At 36.2% G+C, this 21,809-nt stretch overlaps 1 protein-coding gene across 1 annotated transcript; it reads left to right on the top strand.

The window, feature by feature from the left end:
• The first annotated feature begins 4,151 nt into the window (after positions 1–4,151).
• Positions 4,152–20,885, top strand: LOC136985004 (GATA zinc finger domain-containing protein 1). The gene is made up of 4 exons (XM_067282174.1): positions 4,152–4,489; positions 7,274–7,333; positions 14,165–14,345; positions 20,633–20,885. The coding sequence occupies exons 1-4, from the start codon at positions 4,235–4,237 to the stop codon at positions 20,824–20,826; spliced, it is 690 nt and encodes a 229-aa protein (XP_067138275.1). The 5' UTR covers positions 4,152–4,234; the 3' UTR covers positions 20,827–20,885.
• The last annotated feature ends 924 nt before the right edge of the window (positions 20,886–21,809 follow it).

The raw sequence follows: 21,809 nt of genomic DNA, 5'->3' as shown, positions 1-21,809 counted from the left end.
CCGTCATTAAGTTCGACCCTACTCGATATAAGACACACACGACCTCCTGTATCTCTTCACCTTCTTGACCTTTAACCATAAAAATTTTATATCATCGATGTCCATAATACGAAAACCTCTTTGCACAATTTGAGAAAATTTCGACAAAAGGCACGGGAGTTATTAAGCTTCAAAGTGGGTGAACAAAATCGTGTTCCCCACTCACTAACATCTATACATACAGAAATTCCCCATTTGTTTGCATTTCTCGAAGTTTGAAGGTCCTGGAGTTCAACGAATTTCGGTAAATATCTAATTGATAATGACGACTATATTTCTAGTAGAAGCCACAAATAACACAAAAATATAACTAGTCAGCCTGGTAGTTAAAGAGGTTAAGACGTCATCCTTCCGGTCTGCGGGATCGGAAATCGAACCAAAATGGTCGAAAATCTCCAAGATATTTTATGGGAATATATCGGACCCTGTCTCTTACTCTATTGTGGGCCTGGCCACAACTTTAATGGGCTTGATAAATAGGCCCTCAATGCCAGAAAGAGTTTTAAAAAGAGGTAAATAATTTCGAATAATGAGTTTTTCAAGAAACATTTCATTATAAATTCTATAACTTTATTTCTGTTGTTAGGTATAATCTATGTTTATGAAACATCTATGATCTAAAGTCTCGTACGTGGGATAAGAATCACTGATCTTCGTAGATGCATCCACCAGTGGCAAGTGGAACACTGGTCGTGGGTTCGAGCCTGGCCAACTGTAATTTACCGGGTTTTCTTCACGTTAGTAACACCTAAATAAAAGCAAATTTTTCGTAAAAGTCCTCCCGGGGCATTTCTTCAAATATATACTAATATTTAATTTCTGTCGGAATGTCTTGTAATGACTAAAATAATTTTGTTTTCCTCTAAGAAAGTAAACACTTCGCCTTCCTTGTCACTATTCTAGACTAAAAGTGAAGAAACCTGCGATTTTCAGGCTACTTGTAATATTCTGTGGCTTCTAGTGCGGGCGGATGAAATTGTACTACAGGTGTAAACGTTTAGTCGACTTTTTTCTTTATTTTTTTTATATCGGAACGTGATGCGATTTGGAAGTAATGAATGACATGCCATGTGTATGTCATTGCTTTCGAATATGTCACGAATTAAACCACTAATCGGAAGGCTTTTTTCTAGTGTATGTCACTCATCTGTGCATACTATATTTCGGATTGCCAACACTCATAATTTTTCCGATATTCGGAAGAAGAATCCTCGTCTTTCGTCTGAGACAAACGATGTCACTAAAGACCGATGCACACAACCCACCAAATGGCCCACCAGTGGCCAAGCGGTCTTCGATCTTGAACACTTAGAGTTCGATTGTGGGTTCGCGCCTCGCTCGGACGGGCTAGCTACGTGAAGTTTTTCGGGTTTTCTCCACGCCTGTAACGCCTGAACCAAATGGCCAGTCTCATTTAAAAGACCTTTCGGAAGGCATTATCTTCCCGCACTGTTGAGCACATTACACATGAGTGTAGACTGCGGGCTTACAGTGGCGTAGCAAACATAACTGCCGCCGGGGGCACGACACTGTATTGGCGCCCCCTTCCCGAAACACATATAGTTTGTCTTGGAGACCATTTGGGTGCTCCTCTGTGGGTGGCGCCCGGTGCATGCCACGCCCTTTGCTCCCCTCGCTACGCCACTGCAGACTTTTTTTTTCTTTTGTAACTCTTTCCGCCCTGTGGGCAGTAAGAGGGCCGCTTATAGCAAGCCCATTATGGGTTCGGCCAAGCCCACAATGGGGCGACCAGGTGGTGAGGGACGGGGACCGACATATGCGGATGCACTATCCCCAGAAAAATTCCTGGGGATTTTTCGACCAGTCCGGATTCGATCCCGGGTCCCCCAGGACAGCAGGCTGCTAACCTTGACAGCTCGGCCATCCGGCCGCTACCCTGGAGACTGGAATGACATAGGCCGCGTTTCTTTATGCACCGTGTGTGTAGCGAAATGACGTCACGAGCTGTGTTGGCCAATTAGAAACCAGTTGCAGTATGTTCGCTGTAAAGCGCTTCTCGAGCGCTGCATAAAGAAACGCGGCTATACTAAATCCACCGCAGAAGCAGTAAAGTGGATAAGCGAATTAGATCTACAGCTCTGACCGCTCTTTATATTCTTGTGTATATGTGCAGTCTCATAATTGTACAGTTTTGTAATTGTTTAATTGTATATAGTTGTACTAATTTTTACTTTACTATTTCATTACTGGTTTTTGCGTTACTCCATTTTGTTACACTTTGTTTGTATGAGCCATACGCTAAATAATTACTTTTAAAATAATTTTTCTGGAATTTACAAGCTATAAAAAATATTAAAAGTAATCCAAGAGCGTTAGCCCTTGCATCATTTTTGATAATAATAATATAATAATAATTTCAAAAGGAGAGGGGGAAAAATATTTACTGTTAACATTTTTGTTCTGGCAACATTGAAAATAAATCCGTTTGCTATTTGAATAGTGTTGCCAATTTAGGTTTTTTTCGATAAATATAGAATTTTGGATGTTCGGTCTAATGCAGTGGTCCCCAACCCTATGCCCGCGGGCACCATGGCGCCCGCCAATCGTTTTACGTGTGCCCGCCATTGTGCGACCACGATAAAAATAAAAATATTTCGGTTTTCGATAAAATGCTATGTAAAAGTTTTTTCACTTTGAATGATTAACCATTCAAAAGTAGAAATGGCGTCCAACACAGGAGAAAGCACAAAGCGAAATGCGACCGATCTCTTTTTCCCCTCCGCCAAATCTGCACTAATTCAATTTCCCATACCTGAAATGAAGTAAATCGGTCCGTTCTGAATACCATAAAATCAAAGTAGGGAAACGTGTAGGGCCCGTAACTTGGAGTGACCTAGAAATTTCAGCAGTCGTTAACTAAAAAAAAAAAAAAAAAAAAAGAAAAAGGTCAACAGCCATCCGTGTGTGAGAAGTAATCTCCGCCACGATATCTCTCGCACCATCTAGAAATATTCCTGGGTGACACCACGATATCCGCACCGGGTGTCACCCATGCTAATGTCACATTATATAAGATTTGTTTAGAAGCAACTTATTTAAATGGGGCCCCAATTTAAATTTTGTCTAGGGCCCGCTAGAGGCTTAATCCGGCGCTGTTAACTATGTCCAAACATAAATTCACCTTGAAAAAATAAATGGTGCCCGTCGTCCAGCCGGTATTCTAGAATGTGCTCTTAGGTACAAAAAGGTTGGGGACCCCTGGTCTAATGGAAAGAAATTGTTTTTAATTTTCTTTCTGCGAACATTAAGAAAGCTTTTTTTAAGAGAGCACATTATAAGTTCGGGGTGTACTATAAATTACTATCTATGGAATTTCAGGACTTTGATTATATATTGAAACTCAAGGGACCGAAACGAGTTCAACGGTACCTTATTTTTGGACCAGAGACGAAAAATTAAAAAGTTATCATACTTTTTCACTTACCATACTTTTTTAATGCTCTCATGAAGACGGCACCGTAGTTGCTAGTACTGCCATCTTGCGGTAAAGTCTGCAAACCATAACGTCGGACTACGGTCATCTCCCGGAGGGTTAAACACGCGATACGAGAGCGGAGAGAGCGACGCGACTTCCGATCATCGCGCGATCTCCATTTCGGTTAATGTTACTTATGGCAGCGAACATGGCGGCCCGACTGACCTCTCGTATGGGCGCCACCACACGCCGCCATGTGCTAAACTAGTGATCGATTCACGGTAGTTCTTGAACAAAGTAAAAAAAGGGGGGAAACGTCTACTAAAGGCAATTTTAACGGCAAGCGACGGGACTCCCGATTGCGATAGCGAGGCCAACTTAGCGGAGAGCCACGCGACTCCCTATCATCGCGCGATCGCCGAAAAAAAGTATGATAACTTTTTTATTTTTCGTTTCCGGTCCAAAAGTAGGGTATCGTTGAACTCGTCTCGGTCCCCTCAGTTCAGATATATACTCAAAGTCCCGAAATTCCATAGATAGTAATCTATAGTATCCCCTAAGTTCGGCTACGCCCACAACGAGACCATTCCTAAAAAATTTAGGAGGAACACTTTTCAAATTTTAGGGGGAACTCTGTTAGTTTCAGGGGGAATTTCGGATGCTGTCGGAGTTTTTCACCAGGGGAAGTTGGCAACACTGAAGCACATGTTTACAATTCGGGTTAGCATGGTTTGGCAGCGATGGTGATCGAGTGAGACGATGCCGTTCGGAGTCAAACCCCTTTGTAGCATGTGCAAGACGACGGTTTCCTCCATGTGGAGGAAGAACGACAAAGGCGAAGTTATGTGCAATTCGTGCGTGGTCAGAACCAACCAGTCGCAAATGGAGAAGAAGGAAAGTTGTCAGCTCAATCTTCGGAAGAGTACCCGAGCCAAGAGTTCAAAGTTCAAGCAATTCCAAATAAAATTCGGCACGTCCAAGGGCAAAGGTCGACGCGCAGCTCTCAAAAAACCCGTAAGATCTGTTGAGAATTTCCCTCTTAGACTCAATTCGAGCTCTGAATGAGATGTTTGGACCTTTCACAGCTGTAGAGCATACCCATAGGAGCAAAAAACTCCAAGGAACCAGGTATACCAGGAACCATACCTCTATGAGCCACCCTTGGCTAGATACGACCTCCCAAAATCGGGTCGAGTGAGATTGCCAGTTGCATCGCTCTGCCAAGACTGTCGTGTTTAACTATTTAACTCGTGCAACTGTACCAGCTTCAAGTAGCCCACTTGACTGTTTGTGGAATACTTGATGTTATATAGCTCCACCAGGTGTTTTGGTGCGAGCGATAGCTCACATCAAAGCGTATGACTACGTGCAGAGTGTCGGTTGGGGCGAGCCTCGACAACGTGGAGCATAGCGAATAGACACTATACTGATACGTGTTAAAAACCGACCTTCGGAGGCAAATATCTTGCAAAGGGTTGCATTTACAGATATGGTTCCTTTGACTTTTCTGCTCGTACGAGCAGGTCAAAAATCCCTCCTTTGGAGCTTGAATCTTACCCTTTTTACATACAGAAAAATTGAATATTTCCTGTCTTGTTGGGATTGTCTGCTATATTACCACGATGTAATTCTTGAAAATTCCACTATCTTGCGTCTGTGAGAGTATACCAACGCTACCGGTAATTCGATGAGCCAAAAGTTAGGGTTTAATTATATTTAATTTGGTCGATTACATACACAGATAGATGCATTTTGGGCCGACTTACATTTCATGGTCCCTTGGTAACTTGTGTTGAATCGATGGTCTCCTTAAATATGAAAGTGTGGGAACATAACATGGAAGATATTTTGTGTCAATACATTAAACCAATGATTGAGACTCTTGGATGCCTGCAGATGCAGGATTATGGAATTTTCAAGAATTATCTAATTAATACGGAAAATACTTTTAGGTCTGTGTGTGTATATATAGGTATAAGTATACAGATTCAATGATTTATTCACTGATACGCAGGTCACAGATTTAATACGGATTACAGATTATCTATGGGATCCTTAAAAATGAAAATCGTAACATACATTAAAATGTCGGAAATTCTAAAATGGATTTAGTAATATCAGAAAACTTGAGCTATGATATCTAAAAATGATCACAGTCAAAAGATTACTGCTGAAAGTGTAAATATTACTTTGATATTTGAGGCAGAGTGTTAGTGAAGCCTCTTCTGTGTGGTTTACGGAATTGTGTTCGTTCTCAAAATTTGATCGATCAATTTTGATAAAACGTTTCCATTTTCCATGAATTATACGATGAATCAAAAAGTGTAATAAAAAAATGGGATCCGTGATTTTGTTTTTAAGTACAAGATTGCATGCACTCGTGCTAGCATTTCTGGACATGCAAGGATAGTCTCTTTGTGCCCTACAAGGGTAAAGATTGACTTCTCGTGTGACTAGATTTTCTTTAGATCTCATGCTTGCACACTTTTCCTCTTATTCTCAAATGTGCATGTCCTTACATATATATTCAAACATGTCGGCACTTGGGTTAGATGGAGCAAAAGATAATTTATATTTACTAATACTAATTAAAAGATTTTTAATTACAAAAACATCATTCTGCCTCAATTCTGTTGTGATATGACAAAGTTGTGCAGTGTCTCTATCTTGATAGAGAGTGTCTTTGCAAGCTTGATAGAGAGGTCCTTACTATTTTATGATAAATCAGATCAGAAATCTGTTATTTTAATAACAGTTACTAAAGGAAAGTAGAAGTTTCTATATTTATCATTGAGCTCTGACTTGAACAAAATTTCTGAACAATATACCAAGGTATGTGATTTTGGCATTAAGAACTTCTGTGATTTTCTAAATTTTGAGAAAGTACTAGTGATGTTTACTAAAGAATAGTGTTAACTAAATTATTTTAACTACATATAATATAAACATAGGATGCAGCTCTCTAATAATCAATACAATAGAGGATGTGGCTATCATGTATTTCTGACGGACAGTGTATGGCTTGTATTGTGGCAAGGTTTGGCTGCAACTGGTGTATTTTTAAACAAGCTCCTGTGAGTCTGTTTAAAAAATTGTCAGATGTAACTGGAAAATATATTGAGAATTTGTTATAAACTTACCTGATAGTCACTTCAAGAAATTATCAGTTTATTATTGCAAAATTTTCTTCAGTATTCATATTGTGTCATAATTAAAGGGAAGAAGGTTTGCTATGTGTTATTGTATACAATAGGAAGAGAGGTGGTCAGACTGGCTCAAAAAGTACAGTAGAGAATCGTTAATCCGAACCCCGGTAATCCGAACGATTTTCAGTCGGACTGTGTCGTGCTGAATCGAACGTTTTTGATACTAGATTTACTTCTAAAGTATAATTTTCATGTTTTTATATTCTTCAATATATTTATTTTGTTTGTACAAAATAAAGAAATAATTTTTAACAATACAATAGCCTCGATTATTATTATAAAAATTTTCATTAGCTTAAAATTGACGAAAATTCGACATGAAGTGACACGCACCAGAGAAAAATTTGAACATCGGACAGGCTAATATATTTTTTCGTACATCATCGGTTATCCGAACAACCCCAGTCCCCAATTGATTCGGATTAACAACTCTCTACTGTATATACATAATTAGTGGATGTTCCTATTTAACTTATTCTGAGATTTTAATTGACAATAAATGCTAAGAAATTATATTACTATATAAAGTAGTTTGTTGTGATAAGAAATTATGATTTTAGTAAATTAATGACCTAACCTTTTTCTTTTTTAGTCTACAAAGGCACCAACTGCCATGGCTACTCCAATTACTACCGAAGCTCTGTATCATAAGGTAATTTATTCATTGTAATTAATTTCATTGGTAATAAAATTTGTAAAATAAAACAATTATGATAAGGTAAATCATATGAATAAAGATCATATTGTTATCCTTATTTATTGTCTAATTTTACATTTTTATAAAACATAAATTTAAAGCTTTTTTTTTAACTATTGTAAAATTCAGAAATATTACTAGAATAATACTTTCATTCAAGGTTTATTTTATTATAAATTATAATTAATTAATCAATCCATCAAACCGAACTTACGACAAATTTCAAATGAGTTAGAAATAAAGCAGATTCTGTTAGAAATGACCAAACATGTTAGGTCCATTCTAGTATGCACCAGAGAACAATGTAATAAACTTTTACCAGAGTGTCTGAAAACCTAACAAGATGGAGGAAGCAAACAGCAATATAGGCTCCCTGCCTATATATTTTGCACTCCTGACAGTAAACCTCTTGTGGTAAAATAGTAAACTTTGTACTTACAAACAATGGAGTTACGACTGAGCTAATGTGACAAATTTGGTGAATTTTTCCTCTGGAATAAAGAAACAAAATATTTGTAGCATGGTAGGAGATGTAATACTTCTTATACGGTAATACCATAGGGGTAGTTTATTTTTTCTGAATGAAAAAGGACTCATTTAGAAGAAAGGCATAGATTAATGCTGTAAGGAGGCTTTATTTTTATTTGTCTGTCTTCATTAATTATAAAAGCATTCCTAAGTTTTGATGAATAGTTTATTTCCAATAAACAATAATGTCTATCACTGTCTCTGATAATGCCATCTGGAGAACAGCATAGCTGTGACATGTCTGAGCAATGCACTGTTTATAGAGCAGATAATATCTGTAGAGTTTTTATCAGTATATTATATTTGGATCAGCTGGAGATATCTTGTGATAAACTTGTTCTTGGTTCTATTTTTTCTTCTTTACTAATAAAAAGTAAGATGTGCTTGCATCTACCAAGAAGTCCAGCCCTACACAAGCAAAAGGCATTAATCATTTTTTATTGGTCATTAAGCTGAAAAAATAATATATGACCATCGAGTTAATATGTTTACATTCTTTTATCAGTTCCCTTACATCCTGTGTCAATGACAGCAAATCTTGCATGTACTTTCTTCTTTTGCAATAAACATTAAAGAGATTTTTAAAATTTTTGCATTAATATTTTTATTTTAAACATAAAACATACATTTTTATAAAATTAAAGTTTAATTATATTATAAAAAATGATCAAAAGAGATGTAATATAGATGATTAACTTCCTTTGGGCAACTTCTAGTGGAATTTGTTAGCTAGATTTATGTACAGTATGTGCATTTGTGGAATATATTTATGAAAAGCTGTATGCTTTAGAATATTTTGAGTAATATTATGAAAATGGCCTGTTTATTCTAATTTTTCCCTGCTTTAATGGATTTTCTACAAAAAACTCATCCTCAAAAGTGACAGGAAATAAAATTATTTCTTTAAACTATGTTAATTTCACCTGTGTAAGTACGCACGTTTGTAACTATATTTTTGAAGTTTCTACCGCAAGAGGGTGCTTTACCATAATGCTATCTGATTTAGGCAGGTAGTGTATATAGGCATTTACAGATCTTTGTCAAAATAACTTTTGGTTAATACAGACAAGTATCAAAAATGATATTAGTAATATAATCATGGAGGCAACCGTATTGCTCTGTCGAAGCTTGCCATATTAGAAGCTTGGTGAATGTGAAGTGCATTAGTCACCACACTGATGAGCCTGTCTGTGAATATCAGAATGCATTTCAGTACATTGCAATTCACTGATGTTCTGTTTGATGCAAACTGGAATGTGTACATTATCTCAGCATCTTTGTTACTTATTGAAAGCAATCAATATAATGTTATTTGAGTTTTATTTTTTATTTATAGTGAAAATATACTTCAAGGCATAATTTATAAAAAAATCATTTTATAATACACAAAACATTGTTACTTTCATGTATATATATAACAACAACCAAGACTAAATCTTAGTAACAAAGCCCTTGCAACCACCTTCAGCATTAGGGATTAGTATCCCTAAAATAAAACTCAAGTGTTTTTGTCTAAGCTCACACCATCTTAGGCATCTAACAAACTTATAACTGGTATAGAACACTTACCAGTATCAAATAGTAAATCATTGTATAAAATATAATTTATAGTTTTAAACTTGCATTCTATTTTATTCTAAATACAGTTTTAGTGTCTTAAAGTTGAGGTAGTTTGTTTATTTGTTACTTTATGGTACAAAGTTTCATTGCTTTTTTTTTTTGGAACAATATTAGGTCATTCTGAAATATCTTGTGTCTATAGCTTCATTGTCATTGTTCAGTTTCAATGTTGAATGATCTTTGTATTATCTGAGTGTTTAAATGACAATCTCTATTAAAGCTATTTTTCACTTTTTTAATTTAAAAATAATACAGTAGAGCGTCGTTTATGTGAAAGCCGGTCAACCGAAAGCTTTCCAGTCGGACTGTGTCATGCTGAATCGAACATTTTTGATACTAGATTAACTTCTAAAGTATAATTTTTTTTTTTTTTTTATATATTTTTCAATGTATTTATTTTGTTTGTACAAAATAAAGAAATAATTTTTAACGATACAATAGCCTCAATTATTATTATAAAAATTTTCGTTGGGCTTAAAATCGACGAAAATTCAACACAGCGATACGCAACGGAGAAAAATTTCAACATGGGATAGGTTAATATATTTTTTTGTACATAATCATTTATCTGAAAAATCAGTTATCCGAACAACCCCAGTTTCCAATTGATTCGGGTAAATGATGCTCTAGTGTAATAATAATGATGATGACGTAAGTGAATGAAATAGTGCTTCTCTAATTTATTTCTTCAGGAAATTGGTTTTTACCTTGTGTGATGATACTTCATTGCTTTGCCATGGAATAATTTAGAGTGGCAAAATCTAGTAAATAAGAGTTGTATTAATAATAAAGTCTGCAAACTTACTGTGCAGTGGAAAAGATTTAAGTGAAGTTTTACATACAATATTGCAGTTCCTCCTATGGGAAATGATAGATGTGTTCTCTGGAGGCCCAAAATTTGGGGAGTGAGGTTCGGACATCTAGCGGGCCAGATTTTGCTGGAGATTATGCACTCGGTAAAGAAGTTTTCCAAAAACTGTAGTCCTAAAACCAGAATGTCTGAGTGAGCAGTGGTATCATCTATCGTGTAGCAGAAATGCAAGACCTACAACCTACGGGTATCGTATGCAATGTTGTGTATATAACTTGAATGTCATTACAAATTTTTTGCTGCACAGTAACTTTTCAGACACCCTGTATATCAGGGGTATCCAACACGTAGACCGCGGTCGACTGGTCGACTGCAAAGGTTTTGAAAGTAGCCCGCGAAGCTAAAGTTGAACAATTTGCTTTCACTTAAATTAATGTTTAAAAATCTTAGTCTATTATTGTGAGAATAAATTATCGAATTGTCTGTGCAACGTACCCATAATGTTTGTATTTATCCCGATGAACAATGCAAATGAATGTTAACTTCTAAATTAATTGTAGTCGCAACGCATGCGCATATAAATGGCAATCACCAAATTTTGAAAAACTTGTTGCACCTATGCAATGTCAGATTTCGTCCAATTAAACATTTTTATTCATTTGCTTATTCACAGTGTATTTTTTTAAGTTAATAAGTATTTCATCTCAAAAAATAAAAAAATTATAATTAACATTTTTTTCTTTATTTGCTAAATTTTTTTGTGTATTTATTTCTTTACATTGTAATTTTTTTAATTTAATAAATACTGTATCATTGTGCTTCATAAAATAAAAAAATATATAATTATTTGTTTTCTTTATTTGCCATAATATTTTTTAGTTGAAATTCTTGTTAATTATTTATTAAAATATCTATGAAAAATTTGAAAAATCCTAATATTGTTTGCCCATATTCATAGTCGCCCGCAGACTATATTTTACCGAAAAAGTAGCCCCTAAGGGATAAAAGTTTGGCCACACTTGCTGTATATCATTGTCTTTATAGTGCATTGTTATTGTATAAATCTGTCTGTTAAATCTCTTTAATGATTTTTTATTAATTTTCAGTAGTTGGAACAAGAATTTGTCATTTATTTGTATACATGAAAAGTAGATGAGGAATTGTCCACTTTTAAGAGTTCTTGTTTTAATATGTTATTTGGAATTCTCATTTACTCTTTGTGCATTTCTTAATTGCCTACAAGAATATATATATGATTATTAAAATATTTTTAGTTACTGCTCTTGAGAATGTTATAAATAAATATAAGTTATAGTTGTTACTGTTTTGTTTAAGAGCAAATTTGAAAGCCATAATGCCGTGGAATAATTTAGAGTGGCAAAATGTAGTAAATGAGTTTTATTAATAATAAAATAGGTGTAATAGGGCTATAGACATTTGGTACACACTTTCAACATAACAACAAAATTAAACACAGTCAAACCTCGAAAAAATGCTTTCCAAAATAGCACTACCCCCGTAAAGCACCACTTGTGAACAGATCTTCCTCATAAATATTAAATAGAGAATCTTTTGGTGTCCAGGTATAAATAAAATGTATGATTTTGCATTGCAAATGACATTATCATCACAAATTTAATCTCTTTGAAGCTTGCCCACCAGTGGCTGAGTGAATAAAACCACTAAATATTTGTTGCAGATTTGCATTTCATTCTGGAGTTTTTCTGGTTTTATCATGTGTTTTATACCTGAATAGGGGCCAGTTTTCTGTAGAAAGTTCTCTTGGGAGGCATTCCTCCTTTGACAGATTGTCTATGTGTTGCCTTATTCCATCAGTTCAGTTCAGTCCTTTCAAGCTTACAAACAACTTTTGTATTGATCCTATTATTCTATATAATTTTTATTCCATGATGTATTTTGTGCCTAAAAAAGATGGTGCTAAATCAGTTTGATTGCACATAATGAATGAAAGGTTATGCAGAATACTTAAGATATTGTTTTCACTTAATCTCACATTATGTTATTAAATACAAAATATAGTAACTTGATTATACTATAATACACAAATAGTAAAGTACTATTTTTAAGGTTACAGAAAAAATCTTCAGTATTTTATCCAATTCCATTTAGAGAGGGAGTTGGCGCCATATCCATAGTCCCAGCCAGGCCTGTATATACATCTCCGTGAATGGGCCCTAGACCAACTATTTATAATAAGATTTTAATTGTGACATCTAGAAAATATTTGTAACTTTAAATGTATAAAGAGAAAAAAATGGAATAGACCAAGAGCATTGTGTTAGATCAGGGGTCAGAAAGTGCGGCTCTTTGCATAGACCAGGGGTCCCCAACCTTTTTGTACCTAAGAGCACATTCTAGAATACCGGCCGGACGGTGGGCACCATTTATTTTTCAAGGTAAATTTATACTTGGTCATAGTTAATAATACATACACATAATGTACAGAAAACATTTAATTCCAAAAATGTAATAAAACATACACAAGACTATTAACAATAATTTTTACAAAACAACTTTTACTAAACAATGCATACAAAATCTACAGAGTATAAAAATTTTTTATAAAAAATATAAATCTGAAAGTAAATGTGATTTTTGGCATTGCATTTCATTGGCCATTGCTTCGTAATTAGGAGAGTATGATGATATTCCTGCTCGTAAGCAATCGTCAAGGTGTTCATCTGTAAGTCGTGATCTGTACTTTGATTTTATGATATTCAGAATGGACCAGTTTATTTCATTTCAGGTATGGGAAATTTGGTTGGTGAAGATTTGGCGGAGGGGAAAAAGAGATCGGTCGCATTTCGCTTTGTGCTTTTATCTGTGTTGGACGCCATTTCTACTTTTGAGTGGTTAATCATTAAAAACAAAAAACTTTTACATAGCATTTTATTGAAAACCGAAATGTTTTTATTTTTATCGTAGTCTCACAGTGGCAGGCACACGTAAAACGATTGGCGGGCGCTATGGTGCCCGCGGGCATAGGGTTGGGGATCACTGGCATAGACGTTTGCGGCTCTTCTTCGGACATAAACACCAATCTCACCTCATCTCAAGCAGCCTTATAACTTATGAGTTTGAGATAGAGCCGCCGAACAAACTTCAACTCATACGGCATACTCTCTACCATTCTTTAGCCCATCCGCACATGACCTCTCGCATTGATCAATATGAATTGCATGCGAGTGGTAGTATTTAAAGCATATCTTCTATATTTATAACCTATTGAATGCGTGTCCGTCCGTCTGTGTAACGTTATGCCGAAAATGGCCACTAGAGGCGCCCCTGTCGTGTGTCGTATTTCGCACATTTAAATTAACAATATAAATTATTATTTACATTAACAGTATAAATTATTATTATTCATTTGCCAATAGCCAATAACAATATAAATAATTCAGTATATTTGTAATAGGAATTTATTATTGGCACGGAATACCTGTAACGCGCACTAGGGGGCATCCTTCAACACAGTTGGTTGGCGATCAGCCAAGCAGTTAAGCCTCGATGCAGCTCTCTGGTACTTTTGGTATCTTGTTTCCATGACAATTTGGCTCTTCTCACTTGACAAACTGCCGACCCCTGTGTTAGATGATATAGGAAGATCCTCAAAGCTTATTCCCATGGCCCCATTTTATCTATGTACTGTACATATCATACCCTTAACTTTTTAGAGTTTTCAAAAGCTGGATTAATAATGATGATGATTTTGTTTTTTTAAAATTATTTTATTGTTTTTATTCTAATGCATAACGAGTTATATTTCTTAGTATTGAAAATTACAGAAGATTTTTTTTATTTTCTAGGGTACATATTATCAAGTGGGTGATATTGTATCACTTGTGGACGAAGACGACGAAGTTTACTACGCACAGATTCGCGGACTCTTACAAGATCAGTATTGCGAAAAAAGTATTGTGATCACCTGGCTTATACCGACGCAGTCCAGTCCGAAAGATTATTTTAATCCTGCAACATATATTTTAGGTAGTAATTTTATTTATTTTATTAAATTAAATAAGATAAAATACATACACACGTATATATATATATATATATATATATGTAGCACAAAAAGAGAATCTATTATAACTCAACTTGAGGCTGGTATGCTAATAGCAATAATTGTCATAAAGTTGTAACAAAGATATATGGGGAAAAATATTTGTTATAATTACATAGAAAGCAAAGTCATTTACCCTAATAATCAAACAATGTAGTCAGATTAACCATCAGGCTATATCATTTGATTATATTAATATTTTTTCAAGATATGTTGACCAGATACTAGTCTATCAAAAGGCGATAAAGCCCATTCCCAACCAATGTACTGTTTGTTTTCAAGGTCTGAACAATGGATCGGTTTGGATTATGGTTACTTACATAGTGCAATTTTATTAATTATATTTCTTCTTAAATTTAGAATATAAAAATATATATGACTATGGATGAATACAAATTATTTGTAAAATATATTTTCTTCTAATTTATTATGTATGAAATGAATGTTTTATATATTTATATAAAATATATAAATATAACACCTTAATTTGTTGCTGAGAAGAATATATATTTGAAAACAAATGTTTTCAGCCCGATTAACAGGCCATTCTCAGGTAAAAAATGAAAATGGAACAGATACGTTCCATACATAGAATACAAATATTTAAATCAAAATTTAGAACATAAAAAATTTTAAAAATGTCCAAGAGAAATGGAAGAACATATAAAATTAACATGAAATAAAATAAAAAATAAAAAATATCATATATCTTCCAATAAGCTAATTCTAGTCCGAGTTTTTAGTGAACTTTTTAATCATGTACTTCCATGCTGATGGCAAGCTCTCAGCATCTTTCTCATTTAAACATCCCTCATGTAGCCTACTTCTATATATCTCCATCTTCTCTACCGTCATTGATAAAGTGGGGGAAGATATAGGTTTTATAATTGTGGCCTCGTCCCATTTCACCACCGAACCTTGGACTTGCGACATTTGCAATGAAATTGTAGCATTGGATCCTTTTCTTACATTATACCTATGCTCTTTTAGTCTTACTCCCAAGCTTCTGTGATGCCGATAGTCTTTCTTAACATTTATTTGGGCGTTCTCATAAGGAACTTTATAGACACCTGGTTTTTCTTCTGTTCTTATTTTATCTTTATCATTCCTCAATATCTTATATAAATTGGGGGCTCTTTTTAAAATCATTCTTGCTTGTTTTTGATTAGCAACTTCTTTCATAATACTATTCAAATTACTATTATAAGTAAACTTCAAGTGCCTATTGGAAGCAATATTTACGTCTTTTTTCCTTTCATTCTTTTCATATTTCTTGAGTAATCCCACAATAGTGCTTTTCTTGTAACCTAGGGTCTGGGCTACTTGCAATATCCTATCAATTTCTTTATTCCTGTCATCGATTCTATCACAATATAAATGAGCTCTACTTATCAAAGTTTGAAATGCGGCCATTTTATATCGATATGGATCCATTGACTGTGTGGGTATATATAGTGGGGAGTGATTAGGTTTAATATACACACTGGTGGACAAATGATCTCCCATGAACTTCATGTTAATGTCTAAGAAGTGCACATTCAAGGAACATTTTTGTTCTAATTTTAACTTAAGACCCATCCTTGTTATCATTGATTCTATCAAAAAATTCATGTATCCTGTTATTATTTCTCCATAAAATAAAAATATCATCCACATATCTACAGAAATGTATAATATCCTCTTTAAAATTACATAGGACTCTTCTTTCTAATCCTCTAACTACTAATTCCAAAATTCCAGAGAGGGGACTTCCCATCGGAACCCTCTTTTCTGCCTGTATATTTGACCACAAAAAGTAAAACACAATTGATGACATACAAGGCTAGCTAGTTCTTCTAGGTCCTGGGTGTAATTAAGCGACTGTGGGCTGTTGTTGTACATGAAATTCAATAGTGCCTCCACACAAGATTCAATCATCATTGAAGGATACATGCTTTCATAATCTAAAACGGTCACTACTTCATCTTCCATTAAAGAAATATTTTGTACTTCCTTGACCACAACTAGAGGATCTTTCGCTACCAGCCTATCATCTTCAAGTAGTGAGGATAAATATTCATGTAACCTTTTTTCTAAGATAAAGGTGGGCCCCCTACACTTCTCTACCACTGGTCTTAATTCATTTCCGGGTTTGTGCATCTTAGCAAACGCAAACAATCTTCGAGCCCCTGCACTTGGATTGTGACATTTCTTCAGAAAAGGTAAAATAGCAGCAAGACTTGAGCGTTCTAACCTCTTGACCCTTCTGTCCAAAGACCCAATAATCTTGTCATCAACAATCTCACACTCGGTCTTCTTGATGTAAGCATGTAATTCCTTGTCAAATGTATGCCTGTTCATGACAACTAAATGCCTAGTTTTGTCCGCTTTGGTCATGACTAGATGACCAAAGCAGACAAAACTACTCAGTTTTATATATTATCATCTCTATTATTAACCCATCAACCCAAACCCTCTTTATTATTAAAATTATTCACATATCCAGAATAAATCGCTTTAGTTTTCTGTTGACAGATTTTCACATTTGCTTTCTCGAAGCTTTAGATCCTATGACATTGAGGTCGACACCATTCGTATTACTGTAACATTTACCAGTAATGATTCCAGCACTTTTTATCTCATTAGAGAAAGAAAATAGTTTAAAATCATCTTTTACTTTAAATTAAATCTACAGTTAGGATCGCATTTGATATTATATTGTAATTTATAAACAAGCGTAAGTCAGATAACGCACTCACCAAAGATAATTTCTCTTATTTGAGGCTGGAAGCATCTTAGTAATTAGTTACTTTTAATTGTTAGAAATTGTTAAGTTTGATGTACGCATATGGCTTCTGGCATTATTATGTTAAATGTGAACCAAACAAAACTAACAGCAAAACAAAGTACAGTAAGCCACTTTAGTCCCATTATTTATCTTATTTTGTTACAATATAGAACTCTGCTTGCAACAATACAGAATTGCTATTCTCCTGCTAGAAGCAGGAGCATAGTGAAAGCTTTTTTCAGCACCTATTACAAAAAACATTAACAGATTTTTATACATAAACTAACCGAACGGTGCCCATCTTTAAAGATTCGTAATGTTGAGAGACCGAGTCATCATGTTTTAATCGTAAGGAGACATGGGCATAGCCAGGAAGGAGCATGGATGGACACGGCCCCCCCAGTTAATCTGGTGCCCTTCCCCTTAAAATTACAGCCCGGCCCCACACAGTTAACCTGGTGCCCCTCCCCAGAAAATTACAGCCTCTACTAGGCCCCCATAACAAAACCTTGGCTATGCCAATGGAATGTAAGGAGACCCTAACAAACCAATTCATCAGCATCTATAACTTATCAAATAGATAAGCGGAGGCAGTATCCCAGAGTTCTGTAGCATATTTTGTCTGTGACTGAATAATAGAGATAAATAACTTTATTATTGAATGCAAGATACCAGTTTATACTATTGAAAATACCAATGAAAGGAGCTAGTTTAGTACGTAATTGGCAAAAACGGTCTTTCTGTATTAGTGAATTGTCAACAGATAAACTGAGGTATAGGATAGTTAAGTTACGGCTGCTTAAATAAAATTTAATATGTTTATTGTATTTAGAATTATAGTATGCATGATACAGTTGGTGATGATTTAAGTAGTTTGACAAGTAGTGTAAGCCTAGATTTAATTCCACACACAAATTTCTGGAGGAGGATGATTTTATCATCCTCTGGAATTATATCGTCTGCATACATAACAAGGAAATCATTTTGAAAGTTTTTTTTACACGTCATTGGTATAAACGTTGAACAATAAGGACCCCAATACGGAATCCCAATGCTCGGGGCTCCACATTGCAGTATTACGTGGGAAAATGTGTCATCGATTTTTAAAATACAATAACCTATTGTTTAGGTAAGATGAAAACTGATCCAATGTAAAAACATGTGTACCCATGGGTAGCTAACTAGCTAGTTTGTGAATCAATTATGATCAGTGGATGGGAATGCTTTAGGCAAACCTAAAGGGAGACTGCCAACAATTTTACTTTCATCTAGATTTTTGTATTGTGTAAATGATCCAGTCCTTTAGTCTCACATCCTTGGGTCTCCCTTAGTCATGTTACATCCCATGAAACCAAGTCAACATTAGATAAGTGCCATAAAAAGGCATTGATTTAAACCAAGTAGTGTTGTACATTTTTTTTGTACATTTTCCCCTTTGCATTTTGTATTTCATTATTATTATTATTACAAATTCTTTCTAGTATGCCCTTCACAGATACAGTACTATGCGAATTGATGTGAACACATCATAATTAATACAATTTTGCTTTTTTTCGCAGTTGGCAACGTGTTTATGTCAATGTAGCGGCCATTTTGTTTTACCGATCTGATAGTCAGTGAGTAGTAAGACATACCAAGCTACAGACACGTTGCATTTTTGTTATTTTTTTCGAATTATTGTGTTTTTGGTGAAGTTAAGCTGAACTGCAGCTTTATTACCTTTTTTTTTTGAAGATGGATATTACTCCCAAAAAACACACTAAGATTGTTACTTTGAATGAACACACATCAATGACTCAAAGAGATATCGCCAAGGTGTGTGATGTGAGTTTAGGAGCTGTAAACAAGATTTTGAAGCAAAAAAGGGACACTGGGATGATTGAGGTGAACAGAAAAGGGAAATGTGGAAGGAAAAGAAAGACAATAGCAAGGGATGAAGCTTTTTTAATAAGGGAAAGTAAATTAAACCCTAGGATAACCAGTCAAGAACTTCAGCAAGATGTAGCACATGCTGGAGTTATTGTTCATGACTCCACCGTACGAAAATGACTTATAGAATATGGAAGAAAAATGGTTAGACCTCAAAAGAAACAGTTATTGACTGCTGCCATGATGAAAAAATGATATGATTGGGCAAAAAAATATGTGAGCTGCATTGTTGAAGATTGGAGGAAAGTGTTATTTTCAGATGAGAGCCTTTTTTTGGTACAAGGACAGCGATCTTGTTACGTTAGAAAAAGTGACAACGAAAAACTTATGGCAGCTCATATTGATCAAATAGTTAAACATCCGTTAAAGATGTTCTGGGGCTGCTTTTCGTATAAAGGTACCGGATCCCTTGTGCCGGTCGAAGGCATGATGAACTCACAAAAATACAGAGACTTGTTAGAACAAAGATTGGAAGTTGAACTAAGAAAAGTTGATGCCAACAATCAAGCAGTATTTCAACAACAGTCAGCTCCTTGTCACGTTTCCAAGGTCATGATTAAATATTTCAAAGACAAAAAAATATCATGCCTTGAATGGCCAGGAAATTCACCGGATCTTAATCCGATTGAAAATCTTTGGGCTATAGTAAAAGCTAGACTTCATAAAATAGCTTGCACAACAAAAACAAAACTGATTGAAGCTGTAATCCAGATATGGTTTTGAGACCAGCAAATAACAGAAAACTGTAAAAATCTTATTGATTCCATGCCAAAACGTGTTCAAGAAGTTATTAAAGCCAAGGGAGGGCACATTTCATATTAAAACAATTTAAATTGTATTCATTTTTCGAATTCTATTCATCTTTAACCAATAATTGTTTTTTTTTTTTTTCAAATTTTCACTTGTGTTCACATTAATTCGCACAATACTGTAGGTTCTTTGTCACTTGATTGTGATACCAATTCTTGACACCAATGGTACTTTTTCTGTTAACACTACACTTGTTGGCTTTCCATTTTTCCTAAGTTATATAGGAACAGTATTTAAATTTCTCATAAATTTGAATAAAAACACTGGAGTGTAAAATTAAATAGAGCAATTCATACCCTAAAATGGCCGTCTTATTTTTCGAGCCCACCATTGACAGCGTGGACAAAACCACCGAATGCCGGTCGCGGGTTTGATCCTCTCTGACTAGTTGGCAACTTTGAGTTTCTTGTGTTTTCTTCACGTGTCTAACGCCTAAGCAGGGGCAGTTTCCCATAAGATGTCCTATCAGGAGGGTTGAGGGAGGCAGATCGCCACGTGTTTCGTTTCAGTATTCTGTCAGTCTGGTTTTTCTAAGTGTTTTGGAACATTTCCCATTTGAAGCATGCAGGCACAGTTGCGTAGCATTTGCATTGTTTTACCATTTAATCGTTAGTACGTAGCTAAGTAGAGTAATGCTAAGTGCAAGCAATGGGTTATTATTGGTCACTGTTCTAAAGATGAGTACTAACCATTCGCGATTCGCAGGTCCCGAAGAAGACATTCCAAGGAAGTTGGACTGCGCGGAATTCGTCTGCCACGCACCCTCGGAATACTTCAAGTCGAGGAACAGCCCTTATCCCACGGTTCCCCTGAAACCCGAAAACTGCTTCATCTGGACTCGCATCGGGCCTCAAATCAAACCACTGCCCACCAAGGAAGAAGTCTTTGGTTCTTCGTGAGAACCCCCGTTCTGTATCATCTGTTTTAATATTAAATAAATAAATCATTCCCGATATAACGATTTTGTTTCGGCCGGCAAGAAACCGCGCCGTAATTTCTTCCGAGAACTCCGTAATTCCGCGCCAGTCCGTGAATATCGAATCGCAAGACCGTCGCGATACCTGCCGGCTGTAATTGGAAACGGCGCCGGCATGCCATTTTTTGTTCTCGTTTCGGTTTACTTGCTCGGGTGTTCGACTTATTTGTAAAATCCGAAGGTTGCCCCGTCGGCGAGGGTACGTGGGCGCGGGTCGTCGAACGCCAGGATGTTCTACCACCCTTTCCGTGGAAGAAAATGGCCGAACACGCCTTTGGCAATTAAATAAACGCCGAATAAATTTGCGGAAGAGTCAACGTAGGTGGTCGAGAGGCCCGTCGCGTTTTAACTCCGCTTCCGCTTGTAAAAGGAGGGGTGGTCTTCCGCTCTGCCCACCTGTCGGATTCGGGACGCGGAACGTCTCGACGCGACATCGCGCGGAATCGCTTTCACATTCGTTCGCGATTTTCTCCTTTAAAATTGCCATATTGTGCGGTGGGGTAGTTAATAAGCCAGGAAATCTCTCGCTATTTTCCCGAAAACCACATTTGTACGCAATTTCGTCCTGGAGTTTCGTATTTGGCGCCTATAAATCACGCGGCGGACAGGACTACGTGTCTAGACGCCCTCTATCGAGCCGCGGCGGAACTAGACCCCGGGGGGGTTCGGGCGGTAAAACCGCCGACGCCGAATCTGCCGACTTCCGGGCAATGAGCGGAAGGGGCGTAGCATCTCTCCGCCCGTTTCCGGTAAAAGCCGCGGGTATCTCCTCCGCCGGGCGTCCTCGACCCGCTCTCCCACGCGCAGGGACCGGTTCGGCCGCGACGATCCCTGCGGCCGTCCGGAGCGCGTGCGCCGCGGCGTCGGGAAAACTCTCCGCTTCGTCGGCGGCGCGCGAAGCGTAAC

This window comes from Centruroides vittatus, unplaced genomic scaffold (genome assembly GCF_030686945.1).
Source record: "Centruroides vittatus isolate TY-2023 unplaced genomic scaffold, ASM3068694v2 contig_120, whole genome shotgun sequence".
NCBI classification, from domain to species: domain Eukaryota; kingdom Metazoa; phylum Arthropoda; class Arachnida; order Scorpiones; family Buthidae; genus Centruroides; species Centruroides vittatus.
This window is presented reverse-complemented; position numbering and strand designations above follow the sequence as displayed.